The sequence below is a fragment of the Mesoplodon densirostris genome, chromosome 14 (assembly GCF_025265405.1).
Source record: "Mesoplodon densirostris isolate mMesDen1 chromosome 14, mMesDen1 primary haplotype, whole genome shotgun sequence".
Lineage (NCBI taxonomy): Eukaryota > Metazoa > Chordata > Mammalia > Artiodactyla > Ziphiidae > Mesoplodon > Mesoplodon densirostris.
In genome coordinates this window covers 15,304,171-15,329,690 of record NC_082674.1, presented here as the reverse complement: position 1 = coordinate 15,329,690, position 25,520 = coordinate 15,304,171, and the positions used below count along the sequence as shown (strand labels likewise).

At 36.7% G+C, this 25,520-nt stretch overlaps 1 protein-coding gene and 1 pseudogene across 1 annotated transcript in view; both read left to right on the top strand.

Annotated features, from left to right (window-relative positions):
- The window catches only part of WDR35 (WD repeat domain 35), a 60,842-nt gene that overhangs the window by 1,865 nt on the left and 33,457 nt on the right, over window positions 1-25,520 (top strand). The window contains exons 3-11 of the mRNA XM_060117323.1: window positions 6,125-6,196; window positions 7,256-7,348; window positions 8,902-9,030; window positions 12,416-12,549; window positions 13,431-13,596; window positions 13,710-13,855; window positions 17,277-17,402; window positions 20,194-20,379; window positions 23,585-23,645. Coding sequence (XP_059973306.1) covers window positions 6,125-6,196; window positions 7,256-7,348; window positions 8,902-9,030; window positions 12,416-12,549; window positions 13,431-13,596; window positions 13,710-13,855; window positions 17,277-17,402; window positions 20,194-20,379; window positions 23,585-23,645 — 1,113 coding nt within the window. The remainder of the gene's footprint in view (window positions 1-6,124; window positions 6,197-7,255; window positions 7,349-8,901; window positions 9,031-12,415; window positions 12,550-13,430; window positions 13,597-13,709; window positions 13,856-17,276; window positions 17,403-20,193; window positions 20,380-23,584; window positions 23,646-25,520) is intronic.
- Window positions 2,953-4,320, top strand: LOC132502079 (E3 ubiquitin-protein ligase RNFT1-like; annotated as a pseudogene).

The following is a 25,520-nucleotide window of genomic DNA, read 5'->3' as shown; positions in this document are numbered from 1 at the left end:
CTGAGTATATTTGGGTTTTAGTTCAGTCTTTTGTAAATTGAAGGGTTGAACTAAATTACATTTTGGAGTCCTTACAGCATTGCTTCTCAAGCTTTATCAGGCATAAGAATCATCTGAAGAGTTTGTTAAAACAGATTTCTGGACCCAAGCCCCAGAGTAGATCTGGAATTCGGTCTGAGAACTTGCATTTCTAGTGATGCTGATGTTGCTGGTTCTCAGACCGCACTTTGAGTAACACTGCTTTACAGCTTTGAAGTGGTAGTTATAAATATTTATTGAGCACTTTCTATGTCTGGGGTGTTTAACCTTCACTATCTAATTTGACTTCACAATAATCTTGAGAGGTAGGTATTCCAGATGAGAAAACTAGGTGCTGATCAGTTAATAACTTGCCCAAGGTCACAAGTTATTGAGGAAATAACTTGCCCAAGGAAATAAGTGACACAGCTAAGATGTGAAGTAATAGGAATAGAAAAGAATTTTATTTGAGCCAAACTGAGGACTATAGCTGGGGAGGCAGCCTCTCAGACAGCTCTGAGGAACTATTCCGAAGAAGATGGTTTTCAGCATGGTTTTATCTCTTGTCAGAGCAAAGAACATCAAACACGACAGGGGTACATTCCTTCAAGGAATATATTTGCTTCCTACACAGCAAGTCAGTATGGCTTTGGCACCTGGGAAGGGAGCCTTATCATCAAAGGAGTACTAACATTGAGGTCCCAGGAAGGGAGGCATTGATCTCTGTCTCCAGAATGGACATTCTTTACTTCTGGACAATGCACACTTTTCTTTAATGGTTAAAGCACATATACAAGATATGTGTGATAGGCTACAAAACAGACTGTTCTAATTAGCATAAAGTTTAAGCTAAATAATATGTAAGCCAGAATGACTTCTGCATACCTCAATATGTGAAAATTTCTTCCATCAAAACTTAGTTTGTTTCACTTTCAAAGCCTCATTTTTACTCACTATGTGCAGGGCTCATGGCAGCCTAAGCAAAGAGAGAATAATTGTTTTGATGTGCTAGATTAACTATATGAAATAAAAGGCAAATTTGGAAGGTAGATCCTTATGTACCAATCAGAGTTTGGCTTCTGATGTTTAGTAATTTAATCTCTCAACACTTTAGTTTTCCTAACTGTGTTGAAAGAAATTTTTGTCTCTTATATTTCTCAAATATATATAAGTATATGTACATATACATATTTTTTCCCTTAAAATATGTAGGAAGTTTTAGTTACATTAGAAATGCATTTATTATGTTTAATATTGAAGGCTTTTCAAGAAAAAAATTACGCCATTTCCTGTTCTGCACTTAAAAAATATATATATATATGCTTTTTTAATTGGTATTTTATTTATTTATTTATTTGGTTGCACCAGGTCTTAGTTGCAGCAGGCGGGCTTCTTAGTTGTGGCTCGCAGGCTCCTTAGTTGTGGCTCACCGGGTCCTTAGTTGCAGCACACGGACTCCTTAGTTGTGGCATGTGAACTCTTTGTTGCGGCATGCATGTGGGATCTAGTTCCCTGACCAGGGATCGAACCCTGGCCCCCTGCACTGGGAACACATAGTCTTATCCACCGCACCACCAGGGAAGTCCCTGTTCTGCATTTTTGATGAAGTGTGGTTAGAGTATTCTTTGAAATTAGCGAGCAAGATGGGAAATAGTTTCTTGAGAGGCTTGGAATGTGGAGTAAATTATTTGTTTTGGAACTTAATGAGTGTAAATCATGTTGAAAGAGATAAGTATGAGAAATATTGTTGGATGATTCTTAAAAGGTCAGTCTACTGTATTTAATAATAATAGTTGTGATGCAACAGATCCCTCCAGTAACAATCACCAGATATTGCATGCCGAGTACATTTGAAGCACTACTTTGCATCCCCTGTGGTGGCATTCCCAGTTTTCACTCCCTTGCCTTAGAAGGAAAGGAACTAGAATCAGCGTTTGCCCCAGCTTCTTACATCAGGTTAAGATGGGGAGGCAGTATCCTTCTTCTCTCACAGGCCAACTTCCACAGGTTTTGATGGAGCTCACCTCCTCTCACCTTGTCAGGGACCTCATCACTTTTTTATCTTCTCTCTGTCCTTGGAGTATCAGTCTGCTTTCTCCCTCTTTTTTCTCCCTCACCAGTGACTTTCATTTTCCAAATCTCATGGACGGCTTTTTTGGGTTCTTATCAGCATCTGACCTTTCCTTCTGTCTTGAACCATTATTTTTCAAGACAAAAGGAGAATAGAAATGTTTTAAATTACTGTTCTATCTATACATAGTGCCTTCCCCTCCTTTCCCTTCTGGTAAGTTCTCAGTCTCTTTACTAGCTTCTCCTCTAACTGTTCGAATTCCTGAGAACTTGGTTCTGGGCTCTCTTCGTTTTACTTTCTCTTTAGACTTGTTCTTTCATTCCCTTGGCTTTAAATGCCATCTATGGGGTGACGATTCCTAAATATATATCTGTAGCCCAGTTCTGATTTTTCAGACTTGGACATCTCCGCAAGAATCTTTCACAGGCATCTCATACTTAACTTTGTCTAAGACTGAACTCTTGACCTTCTCCCATATATCTTCTTTCATTTCTCTCCATTTCAATAAATATCTTAAATTTCACCCATTTGCTCAAGCTAGAAGCCCCCTTCTTTGCACTTAACATCACCTTCATCAACACCCCAAGGCTTCTATCTCCAAAGAGTATCTGAATCCATCCTTGTCCTTTGTCTCGTGCTACCTCTCTAGTCCCAGCCACTATCAGCTCTCGCCTAGACTGTTGGGAGAATCCGTTTCCCTCCCTTCATTGTTTCTTGCCTCTTTCTAGTCTATTCTTCACACTCCAGCTATTGTGATCTTAAAAAAAAAAAAAAGGAACCAGATCATGTTATTTCCCTGCTGAAAGTCTCTAAAGGGCTGCCAGCTTGGGCCAGAGTTGCTTTTGGTGGGGTTTGAGGGTAAAATGGCCCTGACGAGAGATGGCATCTCTTGCTCTTCCTGGCACTGCTGCAGAGGGTACAGTCTACTCATCTTCATTAGAGGAGGTATCACCCTAAAGCAAACATTCAGGTCAGAGAAAAAGTGTTCCAAGACCATACAAGCCAACTGTAGCCACCTGCATAGTCCTCCAGGAACTGCAGGCAGTGGAAGTGCCTCAGCCTTCCGACCTGCCCATGTAGCAAGACGGACACGCGAAGCTTCTTGCCTTTGTTCTAGAGATGTTCATGATCCACACCAACTCCGTACCTAAAGGATGTGCTGAAAACCCAAGCTCCAGAAATACCAGGTCAGGTGTCCATAGCTGTACCCATGGATGTGCACATAGTCACTTGTAGCCCGTCACGCAGAGAAGCAAGGCAGTCAGGTGATCCTGCCAGGGAGTCTGGAGATCCCATAGCAGCTCCTTCTCAGAACCCCACCCTCTCTTCAAGTGTTACCAAAATGTCTTCCATATATTTTGATCCTGCTTGTCAAACTTACTATGCAGCACATAACAGGAATTTCTCTTGGAATTGGGCTGCTAACAACTTTTATGGATGCAAATAAAAGCTAACAAGTTTTATGAATGCAAAATGTAAAAACTTATATTTATGAATGTCAGCCAGGTTTTCCCAAGATAAAGGTGCTCAGAGATTTAGTGTGCTTGGTTACTGGTGTTCTGAGCAGGGTCTTCTGTTCTCCTTTGTTCTATCTCTCATTCTCAGTCACTTTATGACAGTTTAATCTTTTTAAATCCTTTGGACTTTTTGAGCTTCTGGGAGATACTTTGGATGGCTGGAGTTACTGATTTCATTCCGAAATCCCTCTTCATGGGTTTCAAATGCCTTCTTTTTTCGGTGCCTCCTTTCATGAGGCCTTTTAATTCCAAGGGTTATTGGTATGTGCTTTTAGAAGCACATACCATGCCAGTTTGGTTTGTTTATTGGCCATGGGGAGTTTAATGTAACTCAGTGGCGTCTTGGGATCTTGGTGGCTTTACTCCACCTCTTTGAAAACTTTTGACTTTTTTTTTTTGGACATCAGAACTTTCAGGTACGTTTTGCAGATATTTTCTGCATGATCTAGTTCTGGAGTTGCTGCCAGCAAAAGACAGTGTTCAGATGTGGTTGCTGTTTGTTCACCATGTCAAGTAGAATTTCAAAAACTTCTTGTCATCTGTCAGAATATGTTTTGTCAAGAGCCCTGTACTTTGTGGTTTAACAAAGAGAAAACATACCCGCTATGCAGAACTGTGAATTCAGACCATATAAACAAATGGGAAGATGGAGCTACTTCATCACACTTTCAAATATGTGAGGTCCTGCAAACCCTTGGAATCACATATCACTAATTTTACTTGGTCACAGTCACTATGACCATAGGCATTAGAATGGATTTTCAGTGCTATAAGTTAGGAAGAATGTATCAAAATTTTTTTAGAAGAGTGGAATAAGGCTTAAGTGTGTAGTACAATCTTTGAAAGAGTCAATGAGTGAAAGAACCCTCTGTTAAAAAAATAACGTTCAACCTAACATGTATGTCAACATTTATTCTATCCTAATTGTTTGACAGATGATTGTGATGTTATATATGTGTATTATTGTTAATGTTACCAAGACAGTAACTGGATAATTAGAACTAATGGTTTTAGAGGAACTCAGGTATTTTTTTTCCTGAGATTGTTTTCAGAATAAAGAATATTTTTCATATTTTTTTAAGATACATGTTACCTGAAAGGAGAATTTTCTTCAGCATCAACTTTTATAATTCCCACTCTCACAAATTCTTAAGAATTTGATAAATTTGTATTTGTATTTTTTTTATTTTTATTTTTTGCGGTACGCGGGCCTCTCACTGTTGTGGCCTCTCCTGTTGCGGAGCACAGGCTCCGGACGCGCAGGCTCAGTGGCCATGGCTCACGGGCCCAGCCGCTCCGCAGCATGCGGGATCTTCCCGGACCGGGGCATGAACCCGTGTCCCCTGCATCGACAGGCAGACTCTCAACCACTGCGCCACCAGGGAAGCCCATAAATTTGTATTTTTAAATGAATGTTTTAAATGTTATATTTTACATGTAACAATCAGATTTTCTAAGTGAAGATTAATTTACTGAGATGACATTTTATATTATTGTATTATTGTATTCTTCTCTATAGTATGATTAGTAATCAAGGAGAATAAGTCACTTTAAATAAAAAACAGTCTTTAAAGGCTTACATTGCACTTTGGAGAAAATGTAAAATTTTTGTCGCTTCCTGCAAAAACTTTATAATTTTTTCTGTGCCTATCACTTCTGCCTTATCTTATGCCATTCTCCACTAATTCAACCACATAGGCCTTCTTTCAGTTTACCGAAGGCTCTATACTTCTACCCAGGGGCCTTTGCACTTGCTGTTTCCTAGCCTGGAATACTTTCCCCCCTACCTGGCTTGGCTTTTCCCAGTTTCTCCTTCAGTCTCAGTTTAGATATCATTTCTTCAGAAATCCTTCCCTGGTTCTCCCTTCAATCTAAATTAATCCCCTTCTGTTACTGTCTCCTATTATGCCTTTACTTCCCCAGTTTATAATTTTATATGTATGCATATATATTTTTGTGGGCGTGTGTGTATTTAATATCTGTCCCCTTAGTAGACTACAAGCTCTCTGAGGGCAGAGGGCTTTTGTTCATCATTTATTTTCAGAGTCTTCCACAGTGCATAGAAGAGTGTAGACATTCAATAAATATTTGTTGAATGAATGAATGAATGAATATAAGATTCTGCAAAATCTAGTAAAAACTAGTTTCCAAAGTCTTTGCTTTTTGATCCCTCTTATGCTTTAGAATTCTCAATCTATATGTCATAAATACTTCTATGTGTTATCTTTTGGGAAGGAATAAGTAGCAATAATAATTACTAATATATTCAGTATACTGAATAAACAATGTTCTTTTATACATTTTGCTTTATTTTGCCAGAATAACATCTTTGCAAGGGGGTAGGTGTTATTGTCCATGTTGAGAAAAACAGATCAGGATAAGGCATGCTTAAAAAAATCTTTCTAATATTGTCCAGGAATAGGAACTCCTTTCAAAAAAAGCAAGAAATATCAAAATCTTATAATCTGTCACTTTTATATATTTTCCATAGTAGTTTTTGTTTTTGTTTTTGTTCTAGATGATGCAAAATTGAGGGGTCTTGCAGCCCCTAGTAACCTTTCTATGAATCAGACTCTTGAAGGTCATAGTGGTGAGTCACGTAAATTTTTAAATCATATTTGAATAGTATTGTCTTTAGGTATTTAGAAACCATATACTTAATGCAAAAATGTCATCATTTTAAATGATGGTAATGATGGTAATATTTAAAGTAATCATTTCTATTTAGCCGTAATTAACACAGCCTAGAATCATTCAACAACTTTCACATGATTAAATAACATCTTCAATAGATATGAAAAAAAGTAGCTGTAATTTTAAATATTAAAAATACTGTTATCTGTCTATGGATAGGATATAATCCTTTTTTAGAGTCTGTTTTATAGTCCCAGATAAAAGTAGACTAAAGAGACCTGACAACTGAATGTATTAGATGATCCTAGACTAGATCTTGAAATGAGAAAAACAAGTATCTATAAAGGACATTATTTGGACAATTGATAAAACTTAAATGTGGACTGTGGGTTGGAGATAATATTGTATCAGTGTTAAAATTTCTAATTTGTAAAATAATTTTGAAAGAGAATGTCCTTGTTCTTAGGAAATATACAATAAATATTTAAGGATAAAAAAACTAAAAAAAAAAAAATTTGTTCCTATAACCCAGAGGTTTAAGAGCTGCTCAAGAGTGTGTTACTACTAGGATGGAAAACAAGGTGTGGTGCAGGGGGAGAGATTAGGGGACATATTAATGACAAACAAATACCACCTCCCCCCCAAAACAAGTACTTATTGTGATGTCCTTTGGGCATATAATCTTGGGGAGTCAGGCAAATTGGGTAAATCTTACTTACATTTGTTTTGGCCATCAGATACATAGCAGCTTTTGCAGCTGATCATAATTGGTACCTTAGCTGGCATGAAATAGGAATAAACATGAAAATTAGTATTATGCATTATTGTAGAAATGAGTGATAATAGTAACTGCATCCTATGAACATTTTTGAGTAATATTAAAGACTGTTCATTGCTGTTTGTTGCCCAGGAACAATATTGATTTTAACATGCTCTTGGTGTTTATTATAAAAATATAAATTTGAAATTAATTGTAGCTCTTTTTTAGTTTCTAAATTGTCTTATAATTTTTTAGGTTCTGTTCAAGTTGTAACATGGAATGAACAATATCAGAAGTTGACTACCAGTGATCAAAATGGTCTTATCATTGTTTGGATGTTATATAAAGGTATTTTAGGAGAGCTTATTTAATCTTTCCCAAATTGGAGTCTGGATTACAGTACTTGAATGGGGAAATAACATCTTTGAAATAGACCCATTTTAACTGGCAGTAGGAGTTCACAGGGGTGAGATTTCTGGGTTTATGGCTTCCTACTTTTCCCTTTAACCTTATTTCTTTTGAACTGTGACCTTGCATTAAGAAAGTGAATTATGTGACTGTTGGTTATCTTCAAACTGAACTTAGGCTCTTGGCAGAGTCATTTCTGCTTGAGATAGCTCTTGTTTTCAGGTTTCCAGTAAGATTAGTTTCTCTGTGGTCAGTGGCTGGAGTTAGTTCAGCAGATAAAAACACATTTATAAAGATGTCAAAAGCAATAATTAATTTCCTTTAATGAGTCAGTTAGCTTCCTTTTCCTTCTTGGATATAGATTTTATCTCAGCTCTGACTACTGGCTCACAATTTGTGTCTTTTGCACACAAGAGAGAACAAGAGAGGGATTAATTTAGATGCATCACTATTACCAGATAAATAACTCATAAACATGTTCTCTTGGGGCCTGTAGCCATCATCTTTAAATGAAAAGTGTACCTTAGTTTATGTGTTTTGTTTTAAAAACCTTTATGGTGTATACCTTTTAAAATTCTTAATTAAAACATGCTGTAGTACACAAACTCATTTATTTATTTTTAAAGTTTATGTCTGTGTATATGTGTGTAGTGAGTAGAATGTGAAAATATAGGAGATTAAACTTTGTCTTTTTCCAAAGTAGATCTTCTCTGAGCCTCAGTCTTGATGGATAATACCCTGCTCTGACTAGTTATTCCATGTTACATGATTACTTGCTTGGCTTCAGGCCAGAATTCCTGTACCAGAATGTAGTAAAGCCTTTTGAAAAACAAAAAGAAAACAGAATAGCCCTGTGATTTGCCTCACATTTGGTTACACCTTGAGACAAGTCACATCTCACTCCAACCTCATGTACAAGAACGTTTTTGTCACTCAGCATTAGTGATGTGATATCACTAATGTGATATGAACTGTTTAAAAGTTTTTTCAAGCAGTCTTAGAGCTTTTACATAATATGCTTATATTTAATATGCCTATAATTAGTCATTGGAGAGTTTGTGCATACTTATGAAGTAATTGTGGTTATTTTGTTCTTCCCTTGGTTATTATCTGAGGTGTTCTCAAGTGGGAAAAGTCAGACTTTGAGAAAAATCAGTTGTTTCGGCCTTCAGAAGCACATGAAGTTTTATTTTTTAATTGACAGAAAAAAAGGAAGAAAGAAAGAAAGCGAGAAAGAGAGAGAGAGAAAAAAAAAGATGGGCATTTATTGTGTTTTCTGTGGTAATCTTTGAAGCAATTATTCGTCAAGGCCTAAGTTAGTTTTTCATCTTGTTCTGTTGGATTTAAAGATTTCATAGTTTAATGTCTCAGGTTGTAGAAAGCTTTGCAGTTATTTATCCCACAGTGTATTTTATGGAATGTTTCAACTCTGAAGTCCCATTTATTAGATGTGAAAGTTTTGACTTGTCATTTGTTTTTCTTTGTGAAAACAGGCTCTTGGTATGAGGAGATGATCAACAATAGAAATAAATCAGTGGTTCGAAGCATGAGCTGGAATGCTGACGGACAGAAGATCTGCATTGTATATGAGGATGGGGCTGTGATAGTTGGTTCAGTGGATGGTAATGCATTTTTACATCCAGAGCTAAGATCAAGATTTAGCTGACATTTTTAATCTTTAGAGGTTTAAATTAAATTTAAATTAATTATCATATGTTCTGACAGAAAAATAAACATTAAAAGAGAAAATAGTTACTGTACAATTTGATGACATTTAAGAATTACTTATTTTTAAGTATATTCAAGTAAAAAGTCTATTTAAATTCTTTTTTCTACAGTACTGGAAAAAAATGAATTAATTTCTCAGTTATTTTAAATATGTCTACCTAATTATATGATTTATCTTTACACTTGTTAGACTGTATTATAAATATGTAGATTTTAGTTTCAAAAAGTATATAGAGATCTATCACTTTTTAAAAATTGAGATAAAATTGACATATAACATTAGTTTCAGGTGTACAACATAATGATTCAGTATTTTTATATATTGTGAAATGATCTAGTCATTTTTTAATAGAACTGAGCATGTCATTGTTTGTTGTTTTGTAGCCTTCAAACCTATGTCTTTAAAATTCTAGTTCGTAGATAACACCAGGCCTTCTGAGAGTCTGTACCTTTGTTTTAGTGTGAAGTTCTCTCTATTAAAGAAAGAATTTATTTAAAAAAAATTTTTGGTATAAAAAAATTCTGTTTCTGAGAGTGTTCAAAGTGACAGCTGTAGTTCTAGGCACTAGATACAGCAAAAAAATATTCCAGATCTAGATCAGGAGAGATGGGTAAGTAACCAAGCAATTACAATGCGTTGTGATAGGTACTAAGACAGGGAAAAGACAGCAACATGTAGAAGAATTATGTAGCCTAGACTTAGAGGGACCAGGGAAGGCATCCTAAAGGAAATGATATCTGTGCTGAGGCATTAGCCACAAAGAAGGTTGGTGTGTAGAATGTCCTAGGCCTAAGAGATAGCATTTGAGGAGGTCCAGAGGAGTTGAACTTAGCCATGTTTTGGGATATTGAAACAATTTTGAGAATCAGTATAGTATAATACTAAAGGAAGAAGAGCTGTATGTGATGAAATTAGAAAGATTAGCAGAGGCCAGATCATGCAGATTATAAGTTATACAAGGAGTTTGGACTTAACTCTAAGATCATTGGGAAGCCAATGAAAGGTTTTTTTTGTTTTGTTTTTTGTCCAATGAAAGCTTTTAAGAATGGGAGCCATGGGGTCAGATTTGTTCTTTAGGAACATCTCTATGTTTGCAATATGAAGAAAGGAGAAAGGGAAGAAAGATGGGGCAGGTGTACCAGTTAGGAAATTACTATGGTAATTCAGGTGATAGATCATGGTGGATGGTAGCCTGAACCAGGGTGATGACAAGGAAGATGGAAGTAAGTAGACATATTCTAGAGATACTTAGATAGTAGAACAGATAGGACCTTGTTATTGATTGGGTTGGGGATGAGAGGATGGAAGTGTCTAGAGTGATATCAGGTTCTTAGCTTTGCCACTGGATGGATGGTGGTACCTTTCATTGAAATAAGGGATGTGGGAAAAGATTGGTTTTGAGGGGAGATTTCAGTTTTCAACATGTTGATTTTGTCATCCCATAGGACATCCAAGTAAATATGTCTAGACCACAGTTAGATATTTACGCCTGCAGCTTAGAAATATCTGGGTTGAAGGCATAATTTTGGGAATCACCAGCATAGGGATGGTAATTTAAACCATTGGAATAGATGGAAAACTCAGGGGCCATCTGTAGAGTGAGAACCAGCACATTTAATGGATGGATAGGAGAAGAGAATTCCATAAAGGATACTGAAAAGTAGAAGTCTTGGAGATGTCACAGAAACCAAGAAGGAAGGAAGAGGTGGTCAAAACAAAATAAAAGACAGGGAGGAGGGTGGGAGGGAGGCTTAAGAGAGAGGGGATATATGTACACATATAGCTGATTTACTTTGTTTTACAGCAGAAACTTAACACAACATTGTAAAGCAATTAGACTCCAATAAAAAAAAGTAAAAACATGAAATAAAATAATTTAAGTACTTAAAAAAAAAGGAAAGAAAAAGAAAAAAGCATCCATTGGATTTATCAAGAGGCCATTAGTGATCTCCACAAAGGCAGTTTCACCTTCCCCACAGGGGAGTTATGGGGCAGAAGCCAGACTGTGTTGGCTTGAGGGTTGAGTGCGAGGTGAGGAAGCAAAGATTACAGTGTGGATAACTCTTTCAAGAAGTTTGGCTGGGAAAGGAATGGTAGAAATAGGGCGGTAGTTAGAAGGGAACTTAGGGTTGAAGGGAGAGTTATTTGTTTGTTTGTTTTTATCTGAGGTGGTAGTTTTGAAGAGGAATAGATCTGAGTATGTTTACATGCTTTTAAGAAAGGGCCTGGAGAGAAGAGTTTAAAGAGAAAGAGAAGGGGAATTCCCTGGCGGTCCAGTGGTTAGGACTGGGTGCTTTCACTGCCAGGCCTGGATTCGATCCCTGGTCGGGGAACTAAGATCCCACAAGCCGTGCTGCGAGGCCAAAGAAACCCAAAACCAAAACCAAAAAAATAGAGAGAAAATGTGAATAATCAGTAGAGGGAGATCTTTGCAAAGCTCAGAAAGGATTAGATCAGAGAACAGGTAGAGGGATTAGCTTTAGATTGGTGTCTGGTTGGGGACATACCTCTTCCTTTGTATTAGGGGGCAAAGTAGAAAGGATAAATGTGGATTCAGTTATGTTCTGAATGTTTGAAAGTGGGAATGGGGGATTTCTTTTTTTTTTTAATTTTTTTAATATATATATATATATATATATATTTTATAGTGTTTATTTTTACTTGTTGACAGTTTGCTTTATTTATTTATTTATTTTTGGCTTTGTTGGTTCTTTGTTTCTGTGCGAGGGCTTTCTCTAGTTGTGGCGAGCGGGGGCCACTCTTCATCGCGGTGCACGGGCCTCTCACTATCGCGGCCTCTCCTGTTGCGGAGCGCAGGCTCCAGACGCGCAGGCTCAGTAATTTTGGCTCACGGGCCCAGTTGCTCTGCGGCATGTGGGATCTTCCCAGACCGGGGCACGAACCCGTGTCCCCTGCATCGGCAGGCAGACTCTCAACCACTGTGCCACCAGGGAAGCCCGGGATTTCTTTTTTGAAAGCTTTTATTTTCTTTCCAAAGTAAAAGATGAATTCATCTGCTATTTGGGAGTGAGGTCCTGAGTGAGAATTTAGAAGAGAAGGGAGAAAGTTAGAAACAGCTGCTATTTCAAATGCTTAGTGTGTGTTTGGCACATAGTAGATGCTCAGTAAATATTTAATGACTGAATAAATTGAACAAATGCATGAATACTGTGAAGAATGTGAGAGCTCTTTAGGGAAACAAAGATCTCTAGAACAGTTGTTAGAGAATCATGACCTTGAACTTTTAAGGAAATAATTATGTTTTATGTTTGTTTTAGGGAATCGCATTTGGGGAAAAGACCTGAAGGGTATACAGTTATGTCATGTAGCATGGTCCGCAGATAGTAAAATCTTACTTTTTGGAATGGCAAATGGAGAAATACACATTTATGATAATCAAGGGAATTTTATAGTAAGTACATATATTCCTTACTTTTATTTACACAACTTTGTATGATTATTTTATATATCATTCATATATGTATACACATTCATTTATTGTGATAGTTTGTGTCATCAAGAAAGTCTTCAATTCAGGGTTTTTTTTCCAGTTGTCTAAAAATTCACTTTATTAAAAAAAAACCTTCTGGGTTGCTTCAAGGTAAATTAATGCTCTTAGTTCTGATTTCCTGGTAGCTGGGAGGGACAAGGCTTTTCAATACAAGGCTTCAGTGTATTGAAGCTGAGAGATGATGGGTAGGATGATGTGCAGTTTGATCTTTGTGTCTTCTAATACCTGAAGCCAAAGGTGACATGAGATACCAAAGATATTTTTGTAGCAAGGTACTAGATTATAAAAAGGATGGAAGATTTAAACTGTAAGGGACAAAAATCAGGTCCTGGAAAGAAGGCAAAATAGAATAGGCTTAGGTAGCAGAATCTCAAGAAAAACTCTAGCTTTGTGAGATCTAGCTATGATAGATCTCTGATCCTACTTATGGGACAGTTTTATTTTTAGTGAGGGTTAAGACGTCACATGAACCCACTCATTGGTGGAAGTGATAGTAACCAACTTTTACATGACACTTTGCTATTTTCAGAGTAATTTTGTATACCTTTGTTCATTTGAGTCTCATAAAAACTCTATGAGCTTTTTTGAAATCCTCATTTTACAAATGGGGAAAACTGAAACTTAGGTGAAGTGATTTGTCCATGGTTGGTAAAGCAGTAAGTGATGGAGCTTGTATTCAAAACCAGATTTTTAAATCCTATTTTCAGTGTCTTTCCATAATACTCTATTCATACTAATCCCTGTTTTAAAATATAAAATACTAACTAACTGATTTTATTTAGATGAAAATGAAACTGAATTGTTTGGTGAATGTCACTGGAGCAATCAGTATTGCTGGAATTCACTGGTACCATGGCACAGAAGGCTATGTGGAGCCACATTGCCCCTGTCTTGCGATTTGTTTTGACAATGGCAGATGCCAAATAATGAGACATGAGAATGACCAAAGTATGTAATTTTTCTTTTTTTAATGTGGAGAATTAAAAAAAAATTTAAATTATTCTTAAGATTATAAAGTTCTCTAGGCTAAATATTTTACCACAATTACTTTTTTTTTGTAGATCCTGTTTTAATTGATAGTGGCATGTATGTAGTAAGTATCCAGTGGAACCACACTGGCAGTGTGTTGGCTGTGGCAGGCTCCCAGAAGGCCATCACTCAGGACAAAGATGTAAACACTGTGCAGTTTTACACTCCATTTGGTGAGGTAAATGTATCATAGGTTTTGTCTTTCTTTCTTTCCATTTAAATATGCAGTGAATAAGGTAGGGGAAAGAAGAATGGAGGAAGGGGGTATAAACTTGTCCCATTTTTTAAAATGGACATTTTAAGTAAAAATGATGAACTACCAGGTGTATATCTTTGAATAATATCCTTATATTATAAGCCTTCATTTTATTGTGGAATTTATTTTATAATCTTTACATTTAGAAAACCAGATGTTTCATATAAGAAATCTTAGGGAGTAGTTATTGAGAGTATTTTCTCTGTGATCTGAATATGCATCTCTTTACAGCTGATTTTTGAGTTGTTTTTAGTGTAATTTAGCTGTTTCAGATTAATCTGGGGGGGGGTTTAATATGATAAATTAAATGTGCTGTCTATCCTTTTCCCAAACTTCTGATTGTTTCAATTTGTTGTGGAATAATAGATTATTTTAAGAAAATCTCTTTATAATTAATCTTAGGTGATGCTACATTAAAATATAAACATTTTTTCATAAATACATATGGTATCCTCAATAGAATTATTAATAAATTTAAATTTTGAAGAGAATTTTCTTGAAGCAGCAGTGGAAAATATAAAATAGGAGAATTAATATGTTGTGCATTTTAAAGAATTTAGAAAATGAGAACTTATTAGTAGCTAAGCTTAATAATTTTTACCTATTTTATTTTCTAACTTTAGACTATATTCAGTCTCTTTTTGGATATCCTGTTTGTTTTTATAAATTCACCTTAGACTTCAATAATATTTAGTTTTGGCTGCACAAAAACCTATACCAGTTGTTTCACTATGTTAATACTTTTTAATATATTTTAATAAATTCTGTAAGGGTAAGTAATGGTGTCAGCTGATGCTGAAAGTTACCCAGCAGAATGTGCTCTGGAGAGTATGTAGTCTCTGTACTTTGTCAACTAATAATATTTCTGGTAGATGTAAAAGCTAAGAAAAAACAAAAGTATAGTTCTCAAGGTTCCTAAATAATTAAAAATCTGAATTCTAGTTATCTCAATGTTTATAGCTTTCTTTTGAATTCATGTTCTTTATTCGTTATTTTTGTTTGTTGCCATTGGCTTATTTATCATTATATTATCTTATCAGCTTATTTTTGTTAGTTCAGTCTTCTCCAAGTATAAAAACATGCATTCAAAGGCCTACTGGCTTTATCTTGCAAATCAACTGTTATGTGTTAAATTGAAAACTGTAAGTAGTTTTTGGTATAGTTGTAATTAAAGGTATCTAGCATAGGTCCTCGGGGTATTTAGTCATAGTATTTTTTGAATGAGTGAATATATGGGGTATTTATTTTTGGATCTATGTTATTAGAAAGAACTTGGGAGGAAATTAACTAAAGATTTAAACTTAAGGAAAACCTCAGGGAAGAATTTACTTTTGGTTCTGAGGGCTGAGGTCTTCTAGTTTTCTCAGTGTGGTCTTAGCCATGGGAGGGGATGACAAAGCATGGGGTTTATAGACTGGTTGACCTGGCTTTGGCTTTGAATTCCATTTCTACAGTGTGATTTCACTTAGAGAAGTTATTTAACCTCTGAGACTCGGTTAACTTATCTCCTGAAATAAAGGTAACACCTCATGGCACTGTTGTAAAAATCAAAGGAGGTAACCCTGGGGACATGTCTACAGTGTTCTTTCCCTGCTGCTGCCACCGCCTGGCGTGTTTCGCAGAGTTAGAAGATGGCCTTATTCTCCTCCTAGTATGGGTTGTCAGTACCAAGAGTGATGTTGTGAGACCCTGCTTTTTCCTTCTGGTTTCATACAGGCAGCAGGACAGATAGAGTGGACCCTCCTAGGTTACAACTTTTTTTCCCCCCCATTGGTTTCCCTGGCAAAGTGGAGTTTAATATATTAAATTTGATTTTAGCTCATATCTGCTTAAGAACGAGGGATACCAGTATAATTTATTAAAATTCTTGGGATTATACTGTTTTGTCAAATAAACATAGGTTAAAAATGTTTTCTTTCTTTGTCCACATTAAAAAAGTCTTGTATTCATTTATTCATTTGCTAATGTAGCCATTAACTATACTGTTAGTATATGAAGAAATTCATTTGAAGGCATGATACATTTATTTACTTGATATTTTTTTGAGTACTTGTTTACCAAGGAATCTATTAAGGGATAGGGAAATAAATGTGAATATGATAAAGTCAGTGCTCTCAAGTAGCTCATTGTCTAAATTCTCTGGAACCATAGAGGAAGGGAAGAAGGCAGGAAGTGATATTTAAGTTGTTTCTTGACGGATGAATAAGAGTACTCCTGGAGGACAAGGAATAGTAGGATGAGGGAGTCTTGGGGAAAAGGAAAGGAGGATTTCAGGCAGAAGAGATATTATATGGGCCAAAGGAATGGAGGCACAGTAATTCCGTCATGAGGAGAACAGTAATTACAGCTAACTCGTAAGGTATTGAGCCACAGAGTTTTGGGCAAGTGGGGAAAGTCACTGTATACTATTCTAGAGAATGTACTGGTGGGGAGCTATTGATTTTTTTTTTTTTTTTTTTTTTTCTTTTTGCGGTATGTGGGCCTCTCACTGTTGTGGCCTCTCCCGTTGCGGAGCACAGGCTCCGGATGCGCAGGCCCAGCGGCCATGGCTCACGGGCCCAGCCGCTCCGCGGCATATGGGATCCTCCCAGACCGGGGCACGAACCCGTATCCCCTGCATCGGCAGGCGGACTCTTAACCACTGCGCCACCAGGGAGGCCCGGAGCTATTGATTTTTAAAAATCATTAAACATTTTTTAAAAGCAGAGTGGGACATGATTAGATATGTCTTCTAGAATGATAATCATGGCAGGTGAGTGGAGATTGAATTGGAAGGGCAGGAATGAGAAAAGAGACAAAAGGTAAAAATTGCAGTTAGGAGGCTGTCCCCATAGTTCAGTCAAGAAAGAAGGCAGTTGTAGTGGAGGATAGAAAGGAGTGAAAACAAAACGCTTGGCATCTGGTTGGCTGTTGGGGGTGGGATGGGGCACGAACGAGAGGCAAGACTTTAAGGATTGAGTTTATTACTCCAAAATTTCATTGATTCTAAGAAGCGCAATTCTTTACAACCCTAAATTGGGATGCATCTTAAAATCAAAAGTTGTCCTATTTTTAGCTAGCAGTGTGTTTTTCTTTCCTAAGTTGTACATAGAAATAAAGATGTGTATTTACATCTCTGGCATCTTAGATTTGATGAAATTTTATACTGAATTCTTTGGCTATAGTTTGTAAATTTCTCCTCTCATATGTTTGCTTTACATTATAAAAATTGAAGGGAAATGATTTGAAGTTTGTAGCAACCTTTGATAAAATCATTTTTGTACCACTTTTGATCTCTGTGAAGTGATTGGTGGTATTTTATTTAATTGTGATACTTTAGGTTAAATATAATTACTTTTTTCAGCATCTGGGTACTTTGAAGTTTCCTGGAAAGCAGTTGTCTGCACTGTCTTGGGAAGGAGGTGGACTGAAAATTGCACTAGCTGTTGATTCTTTTATATATTTTGCAAATATTCGACCCGATTATAAGGTGAGTATTAAGAGCAGTTGTAAAAAAAAAAAAAAAGATGTTTTTTATGATATAATTTTGTTGCAGCTGAAAGTATAATGTGTGTTTCTTGCATATATTCATAGCCATATTGTTTTAGAAACCGGTTGAAAGGAGACTTTTTTCAGTGTGAAGGCCTTAGAACTGGTAAATGTCCCGGGAATACTATATTTAATTAGTAAAATGACTCCAACAGTGTCAAGGTCTCAGCAGGAAACAGATGGCACAAAGGAGTAACTGAAGAGAGGCTGGGGAAGGGTTTATTACAGAGGGATGAGCAGAGTTAAGGGGACCAGAAAGGGATGACAAAGCAAGCACCCAGAGACTAGCAACGGTGGGCAAGAGAAGGAAGTATTGTTCCTGGAACCCACGAGCTCTGTGGCTACACAAGAGGGGCTGCCCCATAGGGGCACAGCCACTGCTAGCTGGCTGGGCAGAGACAGCCTTGGGGAGTAAATAATTCAGCCCATCTCACCACCTGCTGGTGCCTTCTGTTGGCCAAGCCCAACTGGAAAGCAGAAGGCAAGGTAGTCCTGGTAATGGATTTCATAGAAGTCAGCCTCCAGGGCACGGAGCAGGGCAGAGAAGGGCGGAGAATGGATCAGAAGGGGAAAACGAGACTAAGCAGCATGATGACTAATCAATATTTGACCTTAAATTTAACATTTGACCCATAACAAGCTGTGAAGTATGAGACTGAGCTGGTAAACTACTAAGAATAGTTGTTGTGAGAAGACTTATATATCTGATTTTTAAAGGTCAAGCACCTTGGAGAAATGACTGATTCTAGGACTAGGGCAGGGAAAATGCAAGATAAGCCTGGAGCATCTTATAGTGCCAGAAAGTAAGGAAGTGCTCAAAAAACAAAAGGATGGGGTACGCCAAAGGGACAAGGGAGCCAGCCTGAGAGAGCTCGCAGTGGCCAAGGCTGGAACAATTGGAGCAACAAAATAAGTGATGTAACGTTGGATTGTAACCCAAATCATACAATAAATGTCCATGAGTACAAACGGATATCAATAAATTATTTAAATAAACAAATGGGGGAGAAGAAACAAATCTTCCTTACAGAAGTGTTCTAATTTACTAGACACCACCCTGCCAGCAGGTGGAGCAAAGTCCCCTACCTCGTTCCCCCAACTTGAGTGTGGGCTGCGTTTAGTGACTTATTTCCAAAGAGTGGAGTATGGAAAAAAAGGGGGAAAAAAGAAAGTGACTTTCCAGTGGAGAAACCTGGAGAATACCACCTTGTCCAGGCGCTCGAGGTTAGCAGCATCCGTGACGTCACATGGCTATCACTACCCCCGGATGTGATGTGATGAGAAGAGGTCTTCACCTGTGGGGTGATCTTCCTAAAAACTGGTAACCCCAGTCTAAGCCTGAGAAAAACATCAGACTAACATGAATTGAGGCACATTCTACATACTACCTGACCAGGACTCCTCCACACTGTCAAGGTCGTCAAAAACCTGGAAAGACTGAGAAACCATCATAGCCCAGAGGAGCCTAAGGAGACATGACAACTAAATATAATACTGTGTTCCAAAGGGGATTCTGGGTTAGAAAAAGGATATCAGGGAAAAGCGAATGAAGTCCAAATTGAGTTTGGAGTTCTGTTAATAGTAACGCATCAGTGTTGGTTTCTTAGTTGTGACATTACTGTGTTATTACTGTGGTAATAATGTAAGATGTTAACAACAGAGGAGAATGAGTAAAGGGTATAGGGAACACTGTATTCGTTTTGCAACTTTTGTATAAATCTAAAATTATTTTACAGTTCAAAAGTTTATCTTAGGAAGTCATCACCGTATTACTTTGAATAGTAAACACTGGAGACTTCCCTGGTGGTCCAGTGGTTGGGACTCTGTGCTTCCACTGTGGCAGGGCGTGGGTTCGATCCCTGGTTGGGGAACTGGGATCTCACATGCCCAACAGCACGGCCCCTCCCCCCGCAAAAAACAAGAGTCAACACAGTGTTGATAATGTAGACACTGAATATTGATTTATTCAAAATTACGTATAAATTCGTTGGGAGAGGGGAAGCTCTAGGTTCTGTAATCAATCCACATGTGATATGGAAATCAGTGCCAAAACAGTTACAGCTAAAATAGTTGTAAATGGCTACCCCAAGGAGGAAATTAGGCAGGGGGGGTCCTGCATTTTGTGTTTGTGTTAAATAAGCCATGTAGAATTATTTGACTATAAACTATGTGCATATGTTACTCTGATAAAAACAAATATTAAAAAAACGTGGATGGGAGAAAAAAGGCAAAGCCGCTATTTCTGAATTTTGGCTTCAGGACTCAGAATTGAACTTTGGCAGGGATCTCTCTTGCTGTTGTCCCCCAAGCAGCTGTTATTGACTATTGAAAAATCTGAAATTTTCACCACTGAAGCTTAAATCTTACAAATTAAAATAAGGAAAGTTAAACCAAATTTATTTTTGCGGTACATTTTTTTAAAACTGTCTTTATTACTTTTAGATTTGTTATTTTAGTGAGAAAAGAGATTAAGCTGAATATTCAGTCCTTCTCTCTTCCATTTCTAAAGAATTTAATTTGTCAGCACCGATAAACCACGTATCTGCAGTATTTTTAGAGGAAAAATATAAAAAGATAATAATATGACAGTCCCAATGTTAATTGCTTGCTTTTTCTCTCTTTCTCCCTTCCTTCCTTCCTTCCTTCCTTCCTTCCTTCCTTCCTTCCTTCCTCTCTCTCTCTCTTCCCTCCCTCCTTCTGTTCCCTCCCTTTCCTTCTTCCTTTTTTCCTAGTGGGGTTATTGCTCAAACACTGTAGTTTATGCTTATACCAGACCTGATCGTCCAGAGTACTGTGTTATATTTTGGGATACAAAAAACAACGAGAAATATGTTAAGTATGTGAAGAGTCTCATTTCTATTACTACTTGTGGAGATTTCTGCATTTTGGCTACAAAAGCTGATGAAAATCATCCTCAGGTAGGTGTTCCTTGATATCTTAAAACTTAGATGGGTTAACTACTTGGCAGAATCGGGCTATAGTTCTCTGTCTTCTCAAGCATGGCCTCTGTACTGGCAGGTACAGCAAAGTATTGGGTCTACTGGCCATGTCTGTCTAGACCTCTGTTTGGAAAGTTATATGACTCCATTCGTTCTGTGTCCCCTGATTTTTTTCTCCAATTAGTTAATCCATTGGCAGTTTATATTGACCAGTACTGAAGCTTTTTGTCTCTGAAATATATTTAAAATGCCACAATTCTTTTCCAATTTAAAATTCCATAAGTAGAAATGAATAACCAGATGTCTAGTACAAATGCTCAAGAAATTATGTAACAATGGCCATTTATAACAATTTGGGTAGCTTTGACATTCAGAAATGTACTTTTATGTGGACTTATATTGCTTTAAAAGACAATGTCTCATAACATACGATAAATAATATGAATAATGCCCTTTAAAAAAGTCTGCTAGCCATTTAAATATTTGCAGAAGTATGCAAAGTTTTCAAAAAAGGACTACCAATGTCTTTGGCTGTGTCATAACTTATTTTATCCCATTAAAAAGGATAGAAGTTTTAGTTTAAGGCGGCCATTTGAACAGCCACATTTGGCTCTGTTCTCTCCTGAAACTGACTGAAACAACAGGAAAGGTATTTTTTAAGAAGCTATAAGCCCATAGGGATCAGAAAGGGAGAGGAGAGAGCAACATAATTTTGGAGTTTAGAGAGTAGGGAGATTAGTGGTAATTACCTTAGCAGACCAAGAAAATGGAACCCTCAGCCATCAGTGGAGAAAGGAAAGAAGCAACGAGTTTACATCACAGAATCCCAGAAACACAGGACTTGGTGGTGGTACCCGGTAGGAGAAGGAAGTGAACAGAAAAACGATTTGGAAGTACCAGAGATTATGCAGGCAGGAGAATACTTTGGGAAAAAGAAAAAGGGTCATAGAAAGGAGCAGATTTCTAGGTCCCCTCCCCCTACTGAGCCTGTGGGCAGCTGCCCTTTTAACCATGAGGGAGACTGGTTTACCCTCCAGAGAGGATACGGAGTCCCTGCACTGAAGGGCACCAAACACAGGGAAGGGTGGAGGAGCTCTTGCTGAAAACAGGGCAGTTAAATTAATGTTACCGCAGTCTTCATTTCCCACTTGGTTCCAGAACAGATTTCATGGGATCGGGTAGCATAATGGCATTTGACTTGTCAACCTCAATACTTTGGAGAATTGCTTTCACAATTCTGAGGGAAAATGATTTCCCACCTTGAATTCCATACCTTAAGCAAACTATTCATTAAATATGAGGGTGGAATAAAGACATTTTTAGATGTACGAGATCACCAAAAATTTACCTTCCGAGCTTTCTTAACTTAGGAAGTTACTTCGGGATATGGTTTACCAAAACGAAGAATAAACTAAGAAAGAGGAAGAAACAAGGTAACCTGACAACAGTGGTGTGGAGTGGTACCAGCTGGCAGTTGTGCACATGCCTAGGGAGTGAGTCATCACATGAGAGCAGCCCAGGTGGCTCCAAAAGAAATTCAAGATGAAATTAGTGGAATAGTTAATGTGGTTGACCTCCTGAGGGGAGACATAGATAACTGGGGACTTGAGTTAGTAATAAACACAGAGAAAACCAAGCAAAGAGAAAAAAATAAAGGCAATTATCCACGCCAGGGAAAGCTTTAAAACATGCTTGAGGGCTTCCCTGGTGGCGCAGTGGTTGAGAGTCTGCCTGCCGATGCAGGGGACACGGGTTCGTGCCCCGGTCCGGGAAGATCCCACATGCCGGGGAGCGGCTGGGCCCGTGAGCCATGGCTGCTGAGCCTGCACGTCCGGGGCCTGTGCTCCGCAATGGGAGAGGCCACAACAGTGAGAGGCCCGCGTATCGCCAAAAAAAAAAAAAAAATGCTTGAAAGGAAAATAAATCATGTTATACTTGCCTCAGCTGTGAATAGCATTTAGCGTCAAAATGATGTATTCACTAGATTTTTTGAAAAATTAAAATTGTTTAAAAATTGAACTATAATAACATTTTAAAACTTAAATTCTGATTTAACAAGACTGTAGTGGAAAGATGGAGTGATGGGAGTGTGCTCCTGTGTAATGGGAGGCTGGGAAGGAGGGGTGAAAGTAATGGTTACATGATGTCCTGAATTGAAACAAAACAGAACAAGAAGTAGCACTGTAAACATGTTACTTACATTTGTGGAGGTAAATAGCAAAAGAAAGAATTACAGGAGCTGAAAGTAATTAGGAAGCAAGAAATGGGAAGTTGGGGGACTTCTATTTTTAGTAAGATGTCTCATTTAAGCTATCAGCATGTGAATAATAAGTATGTAAAACACTTGTATTTTGTGGCAGTAAATAAGCTTGTTTTAAGTAGTGGAAGAGTAAATTATGATATTTTACTGTAATTTTTATCATTTAGTTTACGTTTATGAAATTAAACAAGCTTTACTTGAGATATTGAGAAAAGAAATCATTTAAATAGTACATTGAGAATTGGTTTATTTGAAATTATTATTCTAATCAGGAAAACATCTATGTAAAATATTATTCTTAGTACTAGATATAGAGAAGGTGACTAACAGCAAAAAATGAAATTATCATTAGAATAATCTGATGTAAAGTGTGCATTATGTTCGATTATTTTTCCTAATATTAATCATTGATAATTGTGTATGTGTTAACCACTGGGCATTTTAAGTTATTTTCATTGGGTTGGGTTATGTTTTTTTCTGAATTAACTGAATTTTTCTGAATTTCTCATGTCATTTATATATTGCTTCAAAGGAGGAGAACAAGATGGAAACATTTGGTGCAACGGTAACAAATTGTTAGCTCTTACATAGCTGGTTATAGGATAAAAATGTTTTTTGAGGTTATAGCTGACCAGGAATTTTAGAAGTATAAAAATGAAAAGTAGCCAGTGTACTTGTGTTTCTTAAATGGTCTCTTAAAAACCAGTGTTCCACTATATTGAGAAATCAGCCTTAGTTTAATTTTAGTTCGTATTTCTTTACTTTTGTGCTGTGGATTATCTTTGCTGTTCTTTGTATTTAATTTTGTCAATTCTTTCCATGTTAGTGATACTTGAAAGAGAGATAAGCATGATATGTTAAGCATTATTTCTTTTACAGGACATAAGCAGGAGTTTTGATACTTTCTGTTTTATTTGTTCACAGTTTGTGCTCGTTCTTTGTAATTCTATTGGCACACCTCTGGATCCCAAATACATTGACCTTGGTAAGGAAATGTTAATATTTACTCCCTCTTTAATCAAGTCTTATTTGTAAACTAATTTTAAAATGTAACAATGGTATTATTAATTAGAACAGTATTCTCTAAAACAAGGATGAACATACTTCCTGGTTTGCCAGGTTCAGGTTCAGTACCAGTCTATGCTTGTTGTCATGGTAAAATTATTAATAATGCCCCATTTCACTCTCAGAAGGATCCTGCTTAATACAATAACTTCTAAGTTCACTCTGTCTAAAATTCACAATAATCTCACGACTGCTATACTGCCATCATTTGCTTTAACTGGGAAATATAATTGTATGAGAATTGGTATCCAGTGTAATGATTAGTATGTAATATACTGAAGATTATAGAAAGGATTCTGCCATGAAACCACTTTTATTATTAATAAACTGCCAAGTACCTCTCTTCCATAAAAAACACTTTAGCTGCTTGTTAAAGTGAGTTTGCCCTGTCCAGATTTTTCTGATGAAATTAGTTTATTAATAGGGACAACTTAAAAAAATTCCTGACCTTTTTGTTTTCGGAAGACATTTGTTTCTTTAGATTTACCCTTCCCTCTATCCAATAGCTATGAAACTAACCATAAAAAATTCCAAATCTTATTCTTAGTATTTTGTCAAAACTTGTTACCAAATATTTTGTTGCCAATTTCACTATAACTTCCAAAATAATGATTTTCTTTTAAAGTGTATATTAGTTTATTGGATATGGTGTTAAAAAAATAGTAAGTTTCAAAAATTGAAAACCCATTGAATTATTTTCTGAATCTGAGGACTAGTCTTTTTTGTTTTTAGATTTCACATTCAGCCTTAACAATTAAATGTTAAAGTGTGCCTTCTAAGTATTTTGCTAAGGTCTTTGGGTGATACAAGCAAACGTGAAGAATACTTACTGGCCTCAAAGATTTTATACTCCATGTTTAGGGTCTTGGTAACTCACTTTTAAACATTGAAACTTTTCAACTTCTTGTCTTAAGTTCAGTGTTAGGTATGTTTATATGTTTCTCTCTATATATTTATATATGTACATAAATGTTAGTGTTCTTTGTTAATGTTAATATTCCTTAGCTTAAAATTATTATACTTATCACATGAATATCTTCTATTTATTAGAAATATAATAGTCTTAAATCTAAGGGATGAATTCTGTCAGTCTTCAGATTATATGCTTTTTCTTTTAATATCAAAAATATTAACATAATATCATAATGATGATAAGGTTAACCTCAAAGTAATTTTAATCACATGCAGTCTATGTTTTAATAAAGCCAGATGTAAATCCTTTACCTTCATAAAATGGCAAATGCTTGAGGGCATGATTATTTGTATTTTTGAGTCTTGAAACTTTTTTTTTGCGGTCTCACTGGCTGAAATTTTAACAAACAGTTCTTTCACTGGTCTGCAGTAAACTCAGCCAAAAATTCAACATTTTTGCTTCACACATATCCTGTGAAATTCCTTTTTTAAGTTTCTATGCCAAATTTTCATGAGGACTGGAGGCTAAAGCAAAAAAAGTATATAACTGATATTGTTCTAGGAAATGTGATTTGTCATCTGCTCTTCCTGAAAATCTCTAGAGAAACTTTTAAAAAGAACATTATGTATTATTACAGAAGTTTAGTTTGTGAGGCTCTGTTGTACTGTACATGTAAGAGTTAGGTACCATTTTTGGGGCCTCTTCCTTTGAGCCCTCAGTATACCTACCATTGGTGTGCTTCTATCCAGAGTACTTACTCTGCACTGTGATTATTGATTTTCTTATCTACCTTCCCTCCAAGATTTTGAGCTTCTTAAAGATCTAACTATGTTTATTCATTTCTGTATCCCCACTGCCTAACGCTGTACTTGCCCCATAACA